The following is an 18,166-nucleotide window of genomic DNA, read 5'->3' on the forward strand; positions in this document are numbered from 1 at the left end:
AATGGTTGCAAAACTATGCAGATTATCAAAACGTTGTGAGCGAGATTTGTCACAAGAATTGATGGCAGTAGACGAAGAACTAGCGTCGCTAGACACCCTCGGATCTGACTCAGTAAAAACGCACTTCAATTGTTTCGAGTTGTGTGGATGGATTTTGAATGAACGAATAAGTTACCGTAAAACGCACGTAACGAATCGCGCGGCACTGAAACCGCTAGAAGCCAGGCACAATTTCCTTGGTTACGGGTCGACGCCACAGATAGATTACAATTTTCACCATTATAGCAATCTTAGAAAATATATTGAACAATACAGACGGTATAATACATGTTCTGGGCCGCTCAGAAGTATGACTGAATCGGGTGATCATAAACGATACAAAACACTTTATTATACAGATGATCCATCATGCAACAAGTCAATTAAATTGGAATCAACAGGACGTAAGTCTAGACACTGCAATACCAAGTTGTCTCACTATCGCGAAATGCCAACTAACTTAGACGAGACACCACTCTCTAACGATTTACTTAAGAAACAATTATCTATGGGATCCATAGCAGTGGATGTTCTTCGACATCATGCAGTAAACCAGGCGAATTCGTACGGTGCTAATACTCAGGATATCCCCGTTATCAACATGATTCGACGTAATTTGAATCTTACTCCGGGAGGAACAACTCCCGCTCGTCCCCAGTTGCCATACTTCCCAACCCAGACGCCGAAGTTGTCGAGTCGTCACACAATTCTTCATAATCGAGCACTCGGGTAAGGTTAAAATTCACTTATCTAAAAGCAATGAGTATATTGAGTATGGACAGGAGCAGTCTTTATTGGCGTGTGCACACATATTTCTTTAACTTTGTTGATATCTATCTTCGTTGGTTTGGTTGTGACTTTTCACTTTGTTTGTTGTGATTTTCAGTTATTTCTCGGATCGATCGAAGACCATAGACTTACAGAAGCGTGTAATGTTCCTACGACTTGCATTCGAACGACGCTAATGAGTAAGTTGCGTGACGTAATCTAATCACGTGCACCGTTTTTACGCCTACGTCGTTCACGCACTTTTTTGCACTTTCAATTGGTTGGTATTTTATATCCAGGGGCGGATCCAGGGTGAGCTCTAACCGGGCTTTTGAAATAAAAATGAAATTATGAACTACGGTATACTTTTGATAAATTTTTGGAAGATTATAATTTATTATATGTTAGCCCTCTCCGTTTAAAAAAAAAATCATGGATCCTCCCCTGATCTCTTATTACCTTTTGAATAATATAATACTATAAAGAAACTTACAACCTGTTGGCGCATAAAGATATTTAGAAAATACAATATAGAATAAGTTTAAAACGAAAGGAGGTCATTTTTATGCGCCTCCTGAATTAATTGCAGATTGTTTGGAAACACACCCGGAATTGTACGCAGACAAACTCCTTCGCATCCGTACGATCTGTACTCTCGACTCGTTAACGCTGTCACGTATTTACGCGCTGTCAAGGAAAAGGTAAGTTGAGGAAAAATAAGATAGCAGTTTTTATGGGGAAAATAAGATAGCAGTTTTTATGGGGAAAATAAGGGACCGAAAATCGACGACCGTGATTGACGTGTCGTCGGTCGTCGTCTGGACTTAGAAACCACCAAAACTATGAGGAACTTTCCCGCGTACTCACAATGAATCAGAATTAACATGACAGTCGTCGTAAATCGAAAACTCCTTTCAGTCTTCACTTTCTGATTTATTTTCACATGTTATTTTTCTTTAGGACTTTCAAATGTTAAACGACAGCTTAATTCCCATACGAAGCAAATCGCCAAACTTGAGTCAAGTTTGGATCCGTGGAAAACGATTTCTAACTCCAGGATTAGTTGATGAAGAAGGAGAACTTTCAGCAGATTGGTGTTTACCTCCACTACCAAAACAAAAATCCCCGACAAGTCACCATATAGGAGTGAAGCTGCCAGTGTTTATGCGAAGGAGGAGGCAGACCGCGCGACAAACGATACCGACGACTGAAAGTATTCGTCAAGGGGATAACTTTTGAAAGATGACGGAAGGTCGTGGAATAGCAGAGAGATATCAAACACTCCGGTATACCTATTACCCGTTAATACATTTATATAATAACATTTAATTAAATACGTTGTTTAATATTTATTTGTTATTATTTGATAATTTTTTCAGATATGGCTTGACTGCAACGAAAGTATTTCATCTGGTTCTGCTGGTATCAGAGGATAACATAAAGTAGTCGTACAAGGGTGTAACATCAATGACGTCACTTTCTCCGTGTTTGTTCAATTTCGCATGACGTGCCTTGGCAATCGAACTTTGAAAAAAAAAACGAAAAAAAAACTGAACCAATAAGCGTATTAAATAGGCCTACATTAGATCCTCCTATTCAGGGGACACTTTCCCGTGAAACAAACGAAGACAAGATATTCACTATTGATTCAACAGACATCCCTAAAAACTGTCGAAAACATTGTGTTGGTTCCCAAAGTCGTCCCCATAATTATGTACTATATTAAAAACATTTCATATATTGGATTACTAATTAAGAGACATTAATTTATTGCAAATATTTCAATTCTAGAATATTGAATTCAGTATGTCTACAGACTTGGTAGTTTCGTCTATTTACTTACACTACCATGCAACACAATATAAATTGCTATTTCACTTCACATTGTAACTTTGAATTGAAATACGATGTTTGTGTGTTCACACACACGCAACCGAACAACCGGTGAGCGGTAATTTTAAATATAAATTGTCACCATGCGTTCTTAAAAAATAATTTTAAAAAAAAACATATTTAAACAAACATAATAATTAATATATGGCTGCTTCTCGTCCATTAGAAAACCAACAAAAATTTAAATTTGAAACATAAGCGGCCATATTGGCGTAATAGAGCCACACATTTTTGATTCATCACACCAACATCCACCAGGCATGTTTATGCCCTCAGCTAGGCCTAGACTAGATAGGCATACATAATATGTCAGGGCGATGGAGGCATGTATACAGTAGAACAGGCTATGCACCCAATACAGATTTTGATACAGGCCCTAGGCCTAGCTTAACATACCTTCTCTTCAAAGTTCGACAGTAGTACTGTTAGGCCTATGTTATTTCCTGTGGTAGTCACAAGAGGCCATTGAGCCTTGTTGTCGGTTTTGCTTGTCTATAATTTTCTTCGAATTATTAAAATCAATTTATTTATATCAAGGAGTGAGATGGTAAACTCCGGGGTTGGTAAACTGTGCGCGTGTATTAATTGTTGTTGTCCGCCACAACAATTTTGACAAACGTTCGGATTGGTTGAATTTCTGAAGATTCAACCAATCGGAATTAACATGTCTACAACGTAGGGCAGTGCGTACTACGTCTCACGTGACAATCTACTACAGAATTGTATACAATTTATGACTATACATTTTATGTCTACACTATCATACTAGTTTGACAAAAAAAGTGTGATGTGCGCCCAAATATGGTAGTGCTATTCCTAAATATGGTAGTGCTATAACATCACCATGTCCATATATACTGTAGGCCCAACAAATTTTTCTTTGATAGTGTAGACAGGGCTTTAGGTCAAACCAGTGTATGCAATGCAGCATGTCGTTTTAAGTTATTACTTTATACAATCCATAACATGATCCTATAATTGTTATTTAATCCTTACACAATTCGTGTATTCAATCTAATTAAATATGCAACAGAATATACGATTACTATACTATATACCAGTCTGTGCTTGTTAATGTCTAAAATGATGGAAAATACCAGCCTTTAGGGCATGTTGAGTTAAGTTAAATATACAGCAGTAAAAGTAAAAAGTTATTGAATAATAATTTAATAAAAATTCCTTGCACCTCAATTGTTAAATTCATTGAATATACAATGAAACATGTAGGAATTTCCTCCATAGAATAACTATTCAAATATTATTCAGTACTGACAATTAACTGGCAGTGGTCGTAATCTCAAATTCAATTTCATAATTAATGTATATCACAATCTAGGGCACACGCCATACAAAACACAAGGGTGCAAACCTATGCAAATTCCAATTAATTATTTTGGTAATAAATACAATAAAAGTTAATTCATAAATTAATACGTTTTTTTTTAAATATTATTTATTTATACCGGGTGATCTTTTCAGTAAAACACTGTTCTCCCAGAGGGCCCAGTCATGATCAGTGGCTGTGATGCACTAGTACACCGGAGTAACCCCCTATTCGTCTCGGTGATGTGTATTTTTTATAGATTGAATATATAAATTATACAATAATATTATCAATTACAATATCTGTAGTTCATTTAACTCTACTGAAACTGTTCAATTATGTCTGCGAAAATTAAATAATAATAATAAAGTATGCATTGTTTGAACACAAACTAAATGCACAACTTCTGAAGTCAATCTGTTTCTTGACATATTATTATCATACATTGATCTTGTTCTGAAGACAAAAATGTCATTATTGTTATACCACGATGAGTGAATAACCATTTACACATTACTGCCATCTGAACCAATCAAATTAGTACCAATTGTGACATCATTAGTGACATCATCCATGCATTTCTGCGTATTTTCTTGGGTAATTGTTGTTTCAGGATTTTTGTCAAGATCCGTTTTTCTCTTCGATGATGTTTCTTTGAACGTTCGTGGCAAACTGCTCGACTTTTGATGAATATCTTGTAAATTAACCTTGGCTCTTGGTTCTACGGGTCTAAAAGGCGATGTCGCGCTAAAAGTAATCGGCGGACTAGACAGAATCTGGTTGGGTAGATTTTCAGCTTTGCACGGAATCTCCATTTTGCGTTCATTTAACGATTGTCTCATTCTATCAAAGTCTATATTTAGAGTTGTATCTTCTTTCAAAGAGCACTTTCTTGATGATCGTGAGTCTGTGCCGCCTGGACTGTCGGGTTTCGTCCACGACTGTATAGCATTGTCGATGGCCTCTTCGCTGTTCGGAACATGCTGTAGTCGTTCTTGTGCAAACATCTCTGGTGTGCTAGCGCCAGATGTCAGATTACTTGTGCGTGATATGTTACTTTGTCGTCTGTTTAATGATTTACTAGATTCCGATGAATCTCCTTGCAGTTCAATTATCTGCTTTTGAAGTTTAAAAAACCATGATTCCTGTCTTTGAATAATTTTCTTGAATGAAGTGACCCTGAATTCCATGGCCTGCAAAATGCAACAAAAACAGCATTTAAGTCCAGAGGTGAGAATTATCAAACAAGCTTAGCAAAAACAACAATTTTGAAGTAATTATCATTTTGATAATAATCAAAACAAATTATGTTGATATACTTTATCTTAGATGAGTCCTTTCCATAATATAAAAGATATATAAAATAATAAATTACACAATTATATTGACTTTAGCAAAAGAGATAAATGCCAGCCCATGGCACTATCCTCTATCTTAAATTCAAAAGCTTTGTCTACACTATAACAAAAAGTGTGATGTGCCCAAATATGGTGGTGACATGTTCAAATATGGTAGTGATACAAAATCATCATGTCCATATATGGGCACATCACATTTTTTGTCACATAAAGTTTGATAGTGTAGACAAGGCTTTAGATCGCAAATCCTTTCTATAATATAAAAATAACTGGTTTGATAAATAAAGCCTCAGTTTAAGCACTTCTTAACTAGATTGACTTAGGCAAAGCAACCAAATTGATAAATGTCAACCGAGGGCTTAATTTTCAGCAAAAACTTCAGCAGTATTTTCTTCTTACCTTCATTTTGGCCTTTGAGAGACTTTTAACACTTTCAAGGTAACGTTTCTGCTCAACAATTGATAATTCCTTAAGTATAAGAACAATTGTGAATTTATATGAAGTATTGATAAAGAAAATGCAAAAATGTTATTCAAAAGTCTGAACGAATTTGTATTCTTAGAAGCTTTGGACACTTAATTATAAGTAAGTAGTAATATGATACTACATAAATTAAAATTAACTGGAGGACACAATTTATCAAAGGAGTGGCCGAGGGGTTACGCTAGGGGCACTGCAAACCACAACAATAATATTAGCACAGGTAATGTACAATGCTCTCATCATCATATAGTTTTGGTAGTAGCAGTACAATCATATCTATTGTTAAAGGCTTTGATAAAAGTCCTATATAATGTTAAGCTCTGTCTACACTATCAAACTTTATGTGACAAAAAAATGTGATGATCATGTCATATACTACAATATTTAGGCATATCACACTTTTTTTGTCAAACTAGTTTGATAGTGTAAACATATTTTATTAAAGCTTTCTCACTTGTTGTTCTCTAGCCTGTTCCAGCTCTGCTATCCTTGCTTTTGCAGCTTCTAATTGCAAAGTCTTCTGTTTACATGTGTCTGACAAATCTGAAAAAAAGAAAATAATACTGCAACAGTTTACATTTGGGTCATAGTTCAATTCCCATCGCTGCTCTCATATTATTGCAACCAGTGGCTAAATTCCCCATTCACACTTAGGCTGAAGCCTTGTCTACACTTTTAAACTGACAAAAAATGTGATGTGCCCATATATGGACATGATGTCATATCACTACCATATTTAAGTATATCACTACCATATTTAGGCACATCACACTATTTTTGTCAAACTAGTTTGATAGTGTAGACAGAGCTTTAGGGAACAATTACCCTTTAAAAAAATCTCCTATTTAAATGAATATAATGTAAGGAAAATAATTATTAGTGAAATACCTAATATTTATGAGAAATATCTCACTTAAGTGTGATTGGTGAATATGGTCACAGAACTCTACAGACTTTTGTGGGGCAACCTGTGTGTAATAACATGTTAAGTACTTACTATAAAGCTCCCTTCTTGATGCTTTCTTATACATTTGTAGTTCTTCCTTACCCTGCTCACTTTCCCTCTCATCATCCACTCTCTCCTGGTATTTCATGTTCACTTCACCCATTAATAACAATTGACGATTCAGAAAATTTACCTGCATAATTGAATTGTATATAATAACTTATAACTAAAATAAATAAAATACTTTTTTTTAGTGATCATAAATTTAAATAACAGCAGAAAACTTGGTTATATCTATTATCAGAGAATCCAGCAGGCATGCCACCTGCCCTCCTAAATTTAGAAAATGACAGTGCAAAATATAGGACTTCATTTCACAATTTGGACACACCCCTCCCCTGTTTCAAAGTCAGTCACTGATCCAGGACTAGCACACAAACAAGGTACTGTATAGTGTTCAAATGACCAGTTGTGAGAATAGGCTAAAGCCCAAACAGATTCTGCACTCACTCCGTACATAACACAAATCACAATTATGTTAATTCTCTAAATATTGATCTCGATGTTTCTTCTTTTTTTTCTCATATTTCTCGTCACAAATTTGATCTTCTATTCAGGCCACCCTTTGCTCGAACTGTCTGTTTTCAATCTTCACTCTTTCCTAGATTCTGTAAACTTTGGAATGGTCTTCCCTCTGAATTAAGTGAGCTTGCTCTCCTTGGTAGGTTTCGAGAATTCGAGACTAGTCTTCATCAACACTATTTCTTTTGATTTTACATGGTCCCTGCTGTATTTTTTTACATAATTTCTGTGATTTTTATTAATTAATTTTTTCTCGTCATTTATTTTATATTTATATTATATTTTATTTATGTTAAAGGAAAGTCTTTAAACAGTGATTGGGTTCGCTTGTGAAAATCCTGGCTTTTTGTTTCATTATATATTTTTATGTATTCTGTTGTAATTGTAATGAGCCGATATTGAATAAATCAAAATCAAAAAAATAAAGACACATGTTTATAGATTAAAACAATCTAAATACTGTACCTCACTTTCCAAGCGTTTTTTAACATCTAGTTCATCTAACAAGTTTTGTTTTTCTGTTTCTAAAATACAAAGACGGTTTTCTGCAAGTTTCCAATCCTGTAGAAAAGGAAATAATGATGAGAAGACATCAACAGAATAATAATGATAACGACCATATAGATCACAATGAAATGACTGCTTGATCTCTTTCAATTCTTTTTTCTTTGATTGTTGGGAGCGCATGATGGATATGGAGCCACTAAAAATCACGTCTACCCGCACCGCATAGCGCTATCATGATAAATATGTCAATGAGGAATGATGGTAAAATAAAATATAAAGTTCTGTTTACACTATCAAACTAATTTGACAAAAATGTGTAATGTGCCCAAATGTGGTAGTGATATGCCCAAATATAGTAGTGATATATCATAATGTCCATGGGCACATCATATTTTGTTGTCACATAAAGTTTGATAGTGTAAACAGTTCTTAAGATATTGCAGAGAAACCTTTTTAATTCTTTCAACCTCTTGCTTGTGTTCTACCAGTAGTTTTTGCAGTTCTTTTTTTGCTTCTTGCAGTTCTCTAATAACCAATGTATTTTTCCTATTGGGAGAAAAACAATACAATGCAAGAGATGCCATTATTTTGCTCTGGTTTGACCCTATACTTATTTATTATCATTATTTATTATTTAGAGCATTGAGATTGTTCTTGCCAAAAATCTTGCGTTAAGATTTTCTATTCAAATGATTTTCTGTTGAGCACAATCCGCTTACAATTTACCATTCAAATACAAAAACGAAGATTTATGTTGAGTACAAAAGTTCCCAATTAAATATGAAAAATATTTCATTTACATTTACATACATTACACCACTTTTTATTGTTTTAGACTTAAATTCAGGTCACCTATTTCATCAATCAAATGGCAATATTACTCACCCTCTTTCTAGGCCTAGGTCCTTCCTCATTGCTTCACACATAGAACTCAATTCATCTCTTTCTTTTCTTATTTGAGTACATCCATTTATCAACTCAAGCTTCTCTCGATGATAGTGTTTTAATTGCATTTGTAATGCGTTGTTACCCTCTTCATATGCTTTAGCCTTCAAGACAAAATTCATTTAATTTAATCATTTTCTAAAATTTTTTCCACCTGCACCTGCGGATATGACATCATCATGTGTTCATATATGGACACATCACATTTTTTTGTCACATAATGTTTGATAGTGTAGACAGAGCTTTAGGGAGTGGAGTAAAAACAGTTTTAATTACATCTATTGGTTTAAAAAGTTACTATTACTGCATGTTGGTTAAACAAAATTGTGAACGAACTTTGTGCGTTTTCCTTAGTAGTCTTCGGTTTCTTTGCTCGTGCTGTTCTCGTTGGTTTCTTTCAAATTGTAGTTGAGTGTGCAACAAGAACACTTGACCTTTTAACAGTTCAATTTCATCTGCAGGCGGATGACCTGACAATAACATACAGAGAAATAATTTTTTTTAAATACTATTCAACACATGTAAATGAGGTTATGCAAACTATTGTCAAAAGCTACAAGAGTTCCTCAAGTAAATATATTTATTTCTAAATTGTTTATATTGATATACAAAACAAGAAAATACCTTACCTCCAAAATGAGTCCAGCTAATATGGTTTTGACTTGCTAAAGGAATTCTGATAAGAATAAACAAATTACAATCAATAGTGGGGGAGGGGGGTGGGAGGCTATCAATATTTACTAAAATAATAAATAAATCTTAAGCTCAGTTTGTATTCTCTCAATGTCAGGGGCAGATCAAGCATTATAGCGGGTGCTAAAAATTTCATAAATGATAAAAACGATTTGTTGGGTTGCAGAAAAATAAAAATATTCATTATTTTATTTTAAAAAGTGGTGGGGGGTGGGGAGAAGGCTAAAGCCTGTTTATCCCATGCTTAAATCCACGCCTGAATGTTTTACTGGGAAAGCGCTGTTTTAGATCTATCTATTAATCAACTTGAGCTATGCCCAACTATCATGCTTGATATTATTTATTACTAATTATCATTTAATAAATAATCAAAATAATTTACTAAAAAACTTACCGACTGAGCTCTTTAGAATGAACATTCTCACCCAGTTCAATGTAGCGATCAAGTAATTCAGGCGGTGACAATGGAGACTGCCACGACAGTCTTCCCGACATGTCATTCGGCGTGTGGAAGCCGCCAGTGCTATCTCTTGACTCACATGCTGGCGTCGAGTTGGCCGATGAAGTCTGCTTACGACACTGGTTCACCATTGGACTCGCCATATTTGGAAACATTTGCGCATAGGGATTCGGTGAACGTAGATCAGCAGTTGTCGTGCCGCTATGGTAACCAGATACGCGATCTGGGTAATCAGAGGTTGAGCTACGAGCGCTTTGAGTATTCAAAGGCGACTCTAAACTATCGACTGAACGATCTTTTATGGGAGTGAAACGTTGTGATAGTGGTACAGACGGTTGATTTCCTTCAAGAATTTGTTTAACTCCAATGGATTTAGCCGTGCAATCACTGTTGCTGGGTTTATTATTTTCCTTACAATCCTCAGATGTATTCGTCACTTCTATGTCAGAAATATTTGTTGTACCACTACTGCAATCAACAGTCTGTTTATCGATTGTAACTTGGTTATTATCAGTGGTTTTATCACTTCCATCTATCTCAATATCATCATCCAAGTCTTTGGAAAGACCGAAACTTTTAATTGCACCTTTGTTATCATCGTCACCACGCAACCACTTTTCGTGAATGGTAGATATTTCCGAATCGTAAACTCTCCACAACGGTGGATACGTTTCATGCCGCGCTCTACGAGGAGTTTGCCGATACGCTTGGCTCTCACTGTTATAGTGCATTCTAGCAGTGCGTTCTAGTCTATCAAACGAGAAAGCCATTGGAAAGGACATGTGATCTGGTAATAAACATTCATCAAATGATTCTCCTCCCCCTTCATTGCTAACAATCAGAGACAATTCCTTGTTTATTCCATCTTCTGAAATATAAAGTTATCACTTAATTATTATTCAAGATGTATTGTCCTCCAAAAACATGAAAAATAGAGATTAAAAAAATCAGACTGGTGTAATTTTGTTCTTTCATTGTAAATGTTATGCGTGGGCAGAAAAACAATAAAAACAAATGTATCTTACCATCTAAGTTAGAATCATTATCTGGTGACAGCTGTTTGATAACACCATGCAGTCTCTTGATTGTCACTGGCTCTGCTGAAAGATGTTTTACCCTCTCGTTGGACTGTTGTCCAGGAAGTTTAATTTCTTCAAAAGAATCGTCTTTCTGTAAAGTATCATTCTGTTTATTTTTTTGTGCAAGTTCATGAACTGTGATTTTAAGCTTACTAGCGCTAGAGGGCGTGCTAACATTAATAGCTGGAAATTCAAAAGGATCAGTCTTTTTGTATGGCGTCACAGGAACAGATTTGCTACCCTCACTGGATTTATCTAGATTCACTGCGGAAGTGTTTAATGATGTTATTGAGATTTGTTTTAGTAATGGTGGTTTGGATTTGCCAGATCCTCTTCCGCTGGAGATGTGCGTTAGCCTGCTTCGGAGGTCGTCTGCGACAAAAGATCGTGGAGATCCACCTGGCGTGATTTGTGGAGTAGGAGTGTTACCGGCAGATGGTATCATGCCTCCAATGAAAGAGGAACCTGTCAAGCTGATGTCAGCATGGCTCGTGCTTGGAGATGCCGGTCTTGATAGTGGAGGGGTCGACAGAGGGCACATTTGGGATGGACTGAACCATGATTGGTCAGGATTCTCTGGTTGCAACACTCTATCTTTAATAGCTTCAGCTCCTAATTGTATAATGTTGTTCAAATCTGGAAGATCCTTTGTGTTTTCAACTGTGGGAACTATACGAATAAATAAACAAAATCTTTTGTTTCAGAATTTCTTTCAGTTCTTTTATCATTATCATTATTTTAATTTCATTTATACACATTTTAAGGCCAACATAATAATCATAAACCTACTAAAGGGTTTTGCTCACAAATGTTCATGTAATTTATTTCTTCTTTACACTGGGTGACCTTCTCAAGCCTCAACACTTTATGAGATTGTGATTTGCCCATATAGGGACATGATGATGTCATATCACTACCATATTTGGGCATATCACTACCATATTTGGGCATATCACTACTATATTTGTTAAACACACACACACACAGTATCCCAAACCTTACTCCATAGAGATAATGTCTATGCTTAGTCTCTGTCTACACTATCAAACTAGTTTGACAAAAAAAAGTGTGATGTGCCCAAATATGGTAGTGATATGCTCAAATATGGTAGTGATATGATATCGTAAATATATTCATATATGGGCACATCACATTTTTTGTCACATAAAGTTTGATAGTGTAGACAGAGCTTTAGAGATTAAACTCTCAACTACATTTCTGTACTTTGATTACAAATCCCCTCAAACCTACCAAATTTTGGGATATTATGTAACAATATAGAGCTTGTTTATAGCAATCAGATTTACCTGCTGAAATGATAGGTGAGGATGTTTGTCGCTGGCTTCTCTCTAGGTACTGTTTAAGGCGTGACGATATGCTGCGGTTCTCTCCCACTGATGAACTATTCAGGGATTCACTACCAGTATGCTCCAGTGAGTAATCAAGGGATACCTTCGCACATTCCATCAAAACATCATGCGCCTCCATCTTCCTCCATCTGTTACCAAGAGGAAAGGACAAAATGTGAGTGTAAAATCCTTGGCTATAAACTTTTCAAAATACAAAATGTATAAGTGTAATACTTAGGACCAGTATACAGCAAAGCACATCTGAATTCCGGAATCATCTTCAGCGATCATAAATAGAGGTATAAAAATACCTATGCTTTTAACACGTTCACTGCCACGGCGTATTTATACGTCAAAAATTGCGTGTCGCTACTTGCCAAGACGTAATACTACGTCAAAATCGTAGCACTTTTGTATTGTATGTAGAATCGCTGGCAGTGGTGATTGGAACAGGAATTATCGCATGGCAGTTTATGAATGATGTACGTAAACGATAATCTAAAAATATTTTGAATGACATCATGATAGTCTGTGACCAGATGTTACACTTTCAAACTGTAATTTAATATGTAAACGGGACTTGGCACTGGGACAGAAATTACGGAAAATGCCTTGGCAGTCAATGTGTTAACACTTTGAATATGCTTATTTATTTCCACTTTTGAGACAATCGCTTAGAAAATAATTGCTGGATTTTTTACATAATTTAGAGTTGTTCATCTTGCTTTATTTTACTACGTACTACTTTTGAATATTTTGCTGATAATACATCGTACAGTATGTTCACTTTCAGTTTATAATCGCAATGTTCGAAAAATAGCATTTCATTTTTCATGTTTTTGAGGGACAATACCTCTTTAAGTATAATAAATTATTTATACTTACCGTGATGGATCGATTTCTTTACTATATGTATCAGTGATTAACCGTGGGTGAATTCGCATTCTCTCAAGCAGCGGCTGAATTAATACAAAAACATTATAACGTAATCATTCGTAATGTGCAGCACATACTACATCAAGAAAATCTACTTAATAAAAATTGTAGCTTATGAAATATAGATGTACAATATTAAGAATAGCGGGATAAAGGGACTAAAGATAAATAAAGCTCTGTCTAAACTATCAAACTATTTTGAAAAAAGTGTGTGCCCAAATATGGTAGTGATATACCCAAATAGTAGTGGTATGCCATCATCATGTCAATATCACATTTTTTTGTCACATAAAGTTTGATACAGTAGTGTAGACAGAGCTTTAAACATCTGAGAGTAACAAATTTAAATGATTATCATTTTACTTTAAATTATTACTGTAAAGTAAAATTAGAAACAAGGTCTTGTCAATTATTATTATTTTAAATTGAACATTAAACCAGAAACTCACCAGAATAACTTTATTAAATTCTTTTGTTTTGTCTTTGTAAGAATATTTCAGATAGTCAACAAAGTTGCATGGATACATGCCATACAATCTATGGAACAAGCCATACACAGCTACATTCAAATGCAACATGTAAATCTCTGGTACATTTCCTGTGGAATAAACAAAGAAATGCTGAACTTGCAGTATATATTGTCATAATATAAAAATATATATCTTTTAACCAAAATCAAGCAAATTTGTTTTAGTACAATTACTTCCATTTATTGTCATTTGCATACAAAATATAAATAGAAATTATGTTTGCTCTGAGATATAAAAAAATAGATAAATGAAAAACTAACAAACACAATAAAAAAATTGTCACATCTCTTTCCTTTTTTATATGTCTAATTTTTAATTTGTCAATCCATTTTATGGTTTTTTTTTGTGAATAATTTTTGACATTTAAAAAAAAAATGCATCTATGTTTTGTTCAAGTGCTTTTGTGAGTGTCCTTATCAGTGCTGCCTTACCCTTACTAACTATAAATAAAAGAGATTGATAAATACCAGTCCTGATGTTCTTACCAGGTTTTCTGATGTTCCAGGCAGCTAATCTTGAAAACAGGAGAAAGATGTCATTAAGATACGGGCTGACAAGTGATGGGTAGATAGGAAGCAATGTGGTAATGCTTAGTACTCCGGACATCAATACTGGTACACTGGTTTCAACCTTAACGAGAATAAAAATGTTAATCAATAGGTCAAGGGTCAACAGAAAATGACTAGCTTCTTCTGACACCAGCTAGACACTTCTTTTAAGATGATGAATGGTTTTACACAGCTAGATTATACTTATTTTTATATATATAAACACAAGAGGCAAAGAACATTAATTCTAAACCACCCGGTGATATACTGAAATTTAATTAATTAATTTGAAACGATAAAGATGAGGAAATCTGTGAGAATGAGACAAAGTCGCTTCAACCGAGACTCGAACTCGGACCGCCTGCTTGATATGCAGATGTCCTAACCATTAGACCACTGGGGCTTTCATGGTATTGTTCGAACTCGATTGGATAACGACTCTTTAACATTCTCGTCGTGGTACGGCGGAACAGCACTAGTCCTCAGTTGTACGCACGCGCAACAGAGATCAAATTGATACGCCCTCATCTTTCAGTATTTTTATTCACGAGGCGGGATCTCCGAAGAGATATTTTTATATATATATATATAGTCTGTTTTTTATTTATTCAAATTTACCACAAAAAAATTATGCAACCCATAGGCTGAAATAAACAAATAAAATTAAAACATAAAATTTTAAATACAATTCTAAGGCTTCTGTAAACAAATTTTAAATTATTATTTACAATATATGACATTTTCAACAGTCACTATATCTATATCCACTAGAACTATACTCCATTCAATGTTACAATGCCAACAGCTTCATTATTACCAATTTACACATTTTTGCTGAATAAATTTGAACTTAACTTGAATATTATCATTACCTTAAGTAGTTTAATAAATGACGGGAAAACTGGAGCCTTAAAGATCGTATACAACCAGGAAGGCTGGCGTTGAATAAGACTCCCTAGTACAGTCAAACATTGTAACACTCCTGATGGTTGTTTTAAGTATTCATTTAATCTGTCCAACAAATGCTGGGAACATAAATGTTGTTAAATGTTAAATTATTCTGGTCCTCAAGTTCAACTGGAAACTGAGGAAGTTTGGATTAGGACCTCCACGGACCCACGGCAGCTAGCAGTGCAGCACCTACCAGATCAGCACACCGGGAGACGATCCCCTACTCTTTTCGAATAGTGTACCAAGTTCTTTAACATGCACAAGTACAGACCAATGGCTTTACATCCCATCCGAAGGTATCAATAAGGTGAAAGGTCAAACAATTAATTTTCAATGAGTTTAAGTGATTTATTATAAAATAAAATTGATTAGCAGAAAACGTTTTTATTAACTTACCTTATCATGCGGCTCTCTAAATCCAGATATGAGATCAAGTGCTTCTCGTGAGTTGGTCCGCACAAAGTAGTCAAGAAGGGAGTTAACAAATTTGGGGTCTGATCCTAAAGAAACATACATAATATATTATATTTACCGTATATTTCGGTGTATAAGTCGCACCTGTGTATAAGACGCACCCCCTAACTGAGAGTAAAATATCGGTATTTTTTATATCGTCGATGTATAAGACGCACCTTATATTTCATCAAAACAATGTTTTTTATATATTGTAATCAATCTTATTGTAATAATATATTTTGTTATATCTACAACGGCGTCCTTTATTTAGGTTTTTTCTTACCTACTAGGCTCGGCCGCGGCCAGCCTCAACAAGTTGTTTCTAACTTGTTATTCATGAGTTTCGCACCCGCAACATCGAGTGCATGACCGTGTGTGTAACACGCACGTGTGTGGGCTAGCCTCGCTCGATCATTTCAAGAGGGCGCACGTTTTCACGGACAATCGTATTCGATTAGTATCTATGTATCCAAGAAGTGTGTACGCTAGTCCATGCTATAATCACCTGGAGAATATACTAGTCGAATACCGTACAACATGTGGCCGCCAAGAAGGGCTTGCGCTGGGGGTACGGCGGTCGGCGATCGTGCGTATAACTATAAATAAATACTATTCCAATCGTAAACGTTTACAAATGAAATTTTATCGGAGCGCCTAAAACAGCTCCATAATAAACAAATCTTTTCATCATATTTAGTATAACATCACGCTAAAATGCCTTGAAAACTAGGCAGAAGCTGGTTGCCGTTACGTTAGTACACTGTAGCTAGGCCTAGCTTAGCCAACGAGGTGACGATATGTACACTCTGTGTGGTGAAGCATTTATGTTCGGTGTATAAGACGCACCCTTAATTTAGAGGTCAAATTTGCGTGTCAAAAGTGCGACTTATACACCGAAATATACGGTAGTGTTAAATCTAGGTTGTCACAAACCTACAACCTATGCCGACTTTAGATGCGACATTGAGTATAACAATGTGGCATCTAAAGTCGGCATAGGTTGTAGGTTTGTGACAACCTAGATTTAACACTAAATATAATATATTATGTATGTTAAACCTTGGTATTAACAACTGGTGAGAAGAAGGTTGAGCTCTAGTATCAGATTATTCAAACTTGCTTATTTAGTAAAAAAAAATATCTTAACTTAAGTCAATGATTTTGCTTAGTCAGTTAAATAACCTAAACACATATTTTTGCATGCAGCAGTTGTTTCTTAAACCTTAGATGATTAGAACCATCCTATACAGGTGTATTTCTCTCAGTTACCTCCATGGTGTCATACCCATTCAATACCTACCAGAATTAAGGACCCCCTGGATCTCCTCTTTGATGTCCTTGACAACCAGAATACTCTCCGATTCCAGCAGATGGAAACAGTCAGCAATATCATAGCTTGCAGGATGGTGCTGCATTATTCAGCTGTTTATAATTTTTCAAGCATGTTGTAAATTTCTGTTCTGACTGGCAGCGGTCATGTAATCTATTATTATGAGTATATAAAAAATGAAGATTTATTATACAGTATTTAAATAAAAATATAGCATCGTGATACTTTTAATTAGTTTAAATCTCTCTCTGTCCTACTCCCTAAAAATCAATTTTAAAATTAAAAAGTTTGCCCCCTATAGTAGACAAGATAATATATAGAAACACGTCGAGGGACACACAAGCTTCGGCTTTATAATAAGTCTCAAAATCAAGTAAAATCAAGTAAAAAGTAACAAAAATAATTACAATTGCACTTTACTTATTATATTTTTACTAGTTTTATTTCAAAAGTTAGTTTTTAGTTTAATTTATTTACCAAAACAATAGAGCCTACATAACTAGCAATAACTATAGACTGAACAACACAAACCAGGCCTTTATTTACTCTAAATATTGGGCCTATCTATACTGTACGCAATGCCATCAAAGGTCGAAACGACCAAACTCGACTCAATCGGTCATTGCCTCTCAAACATGTACGCACAAGATTGTCAAAACTATAGCTAGGCCTAGGCTAGGCCTCCTTCTATCTACAGCCTAAAGCTTGAAAAATTATTATTTTTCATTCCTAATTTTTAAGTAAAACTATACAAAAGCTAGCAAAATTGAAACTTATTTAGTTCTTAGTCCTAAGAAACATTTTATCTTTGAAAAAATAATGTCTCACAAATTGTCACGCAAAAAATTACAAATACGTCGTGTAGGCTGCCATTTTGACTCATGTGATTTATAGAGGGGGTAATTTAATACTACTGTATTATTTTACCACAAAAGATAAAAAAGAAGAGTGTATAGTACTGCAGTCTACATTTTTACTTTATCTATTTA

The 18,166-nt window shown here is 35.0% G+C and overlaps 1 protein-coding gene across 1 annotated transcript; it reads right to left on the reverse strand.

The window, feature by feature from the left end:
• Positions 1-2,510: 2,510 nt before the first annotated feature.
• LOC140047138 (hamartin-like) lies at positions 2,511-18,042 on the reverse strand. Its single transcript, XM_072091975.1, has 19 exons — positions 18,006-18,042; positions 17,148-17,330; positions 15,788-15,891; positions 15,313-15,465; positions 14,378-14,522; positions 13,812-13,960; positions 13,312-13,385; positions 12,385-12,575; positions 11,024-11,746; positions 9,933-10,866; positions 9,475-9,521; positions 9,182-9,315; positions 8,786-8,949; positions 8,350-8,446; positions 7,859-7,954; positions 6,863-7,004; positions 6,320-6,408; positions 5,782-5,850; positions 2,511-5,217 (listed from the first exon to the last, which is right to left on the reverse strand). Exons 2-19 carry the CDS (start codon positions 17,260-17,262, stop codon positions 4,531-4,533), a joined length of 4,113 nt encoding a protein of 1,370 aa, XP_071948076.1. The 5' UTR covers positions 17,263-17,330; positions 18,006-18,042; the 3' UTR covers positions 2,511-4,530.
• Positions 18,043-18,166: the final 124 nt, after the last annotated feature.

The sequence above is a fragment of the Antedon mediterranea genome, chromosome 4 (genome assembly GCF_964355755.1).
Source record: "Antedon mediterranea chromosome 4, ecAntMedi1.1, whole genome shotgun sequence".
In the NCBI taxonomy this organism is placed as follows: Eukaryota; Metazoa; Echinodermata; class Crinoidea; order Comatulida; family Antedonidae; genus Antedon; species Antedon mediterranea.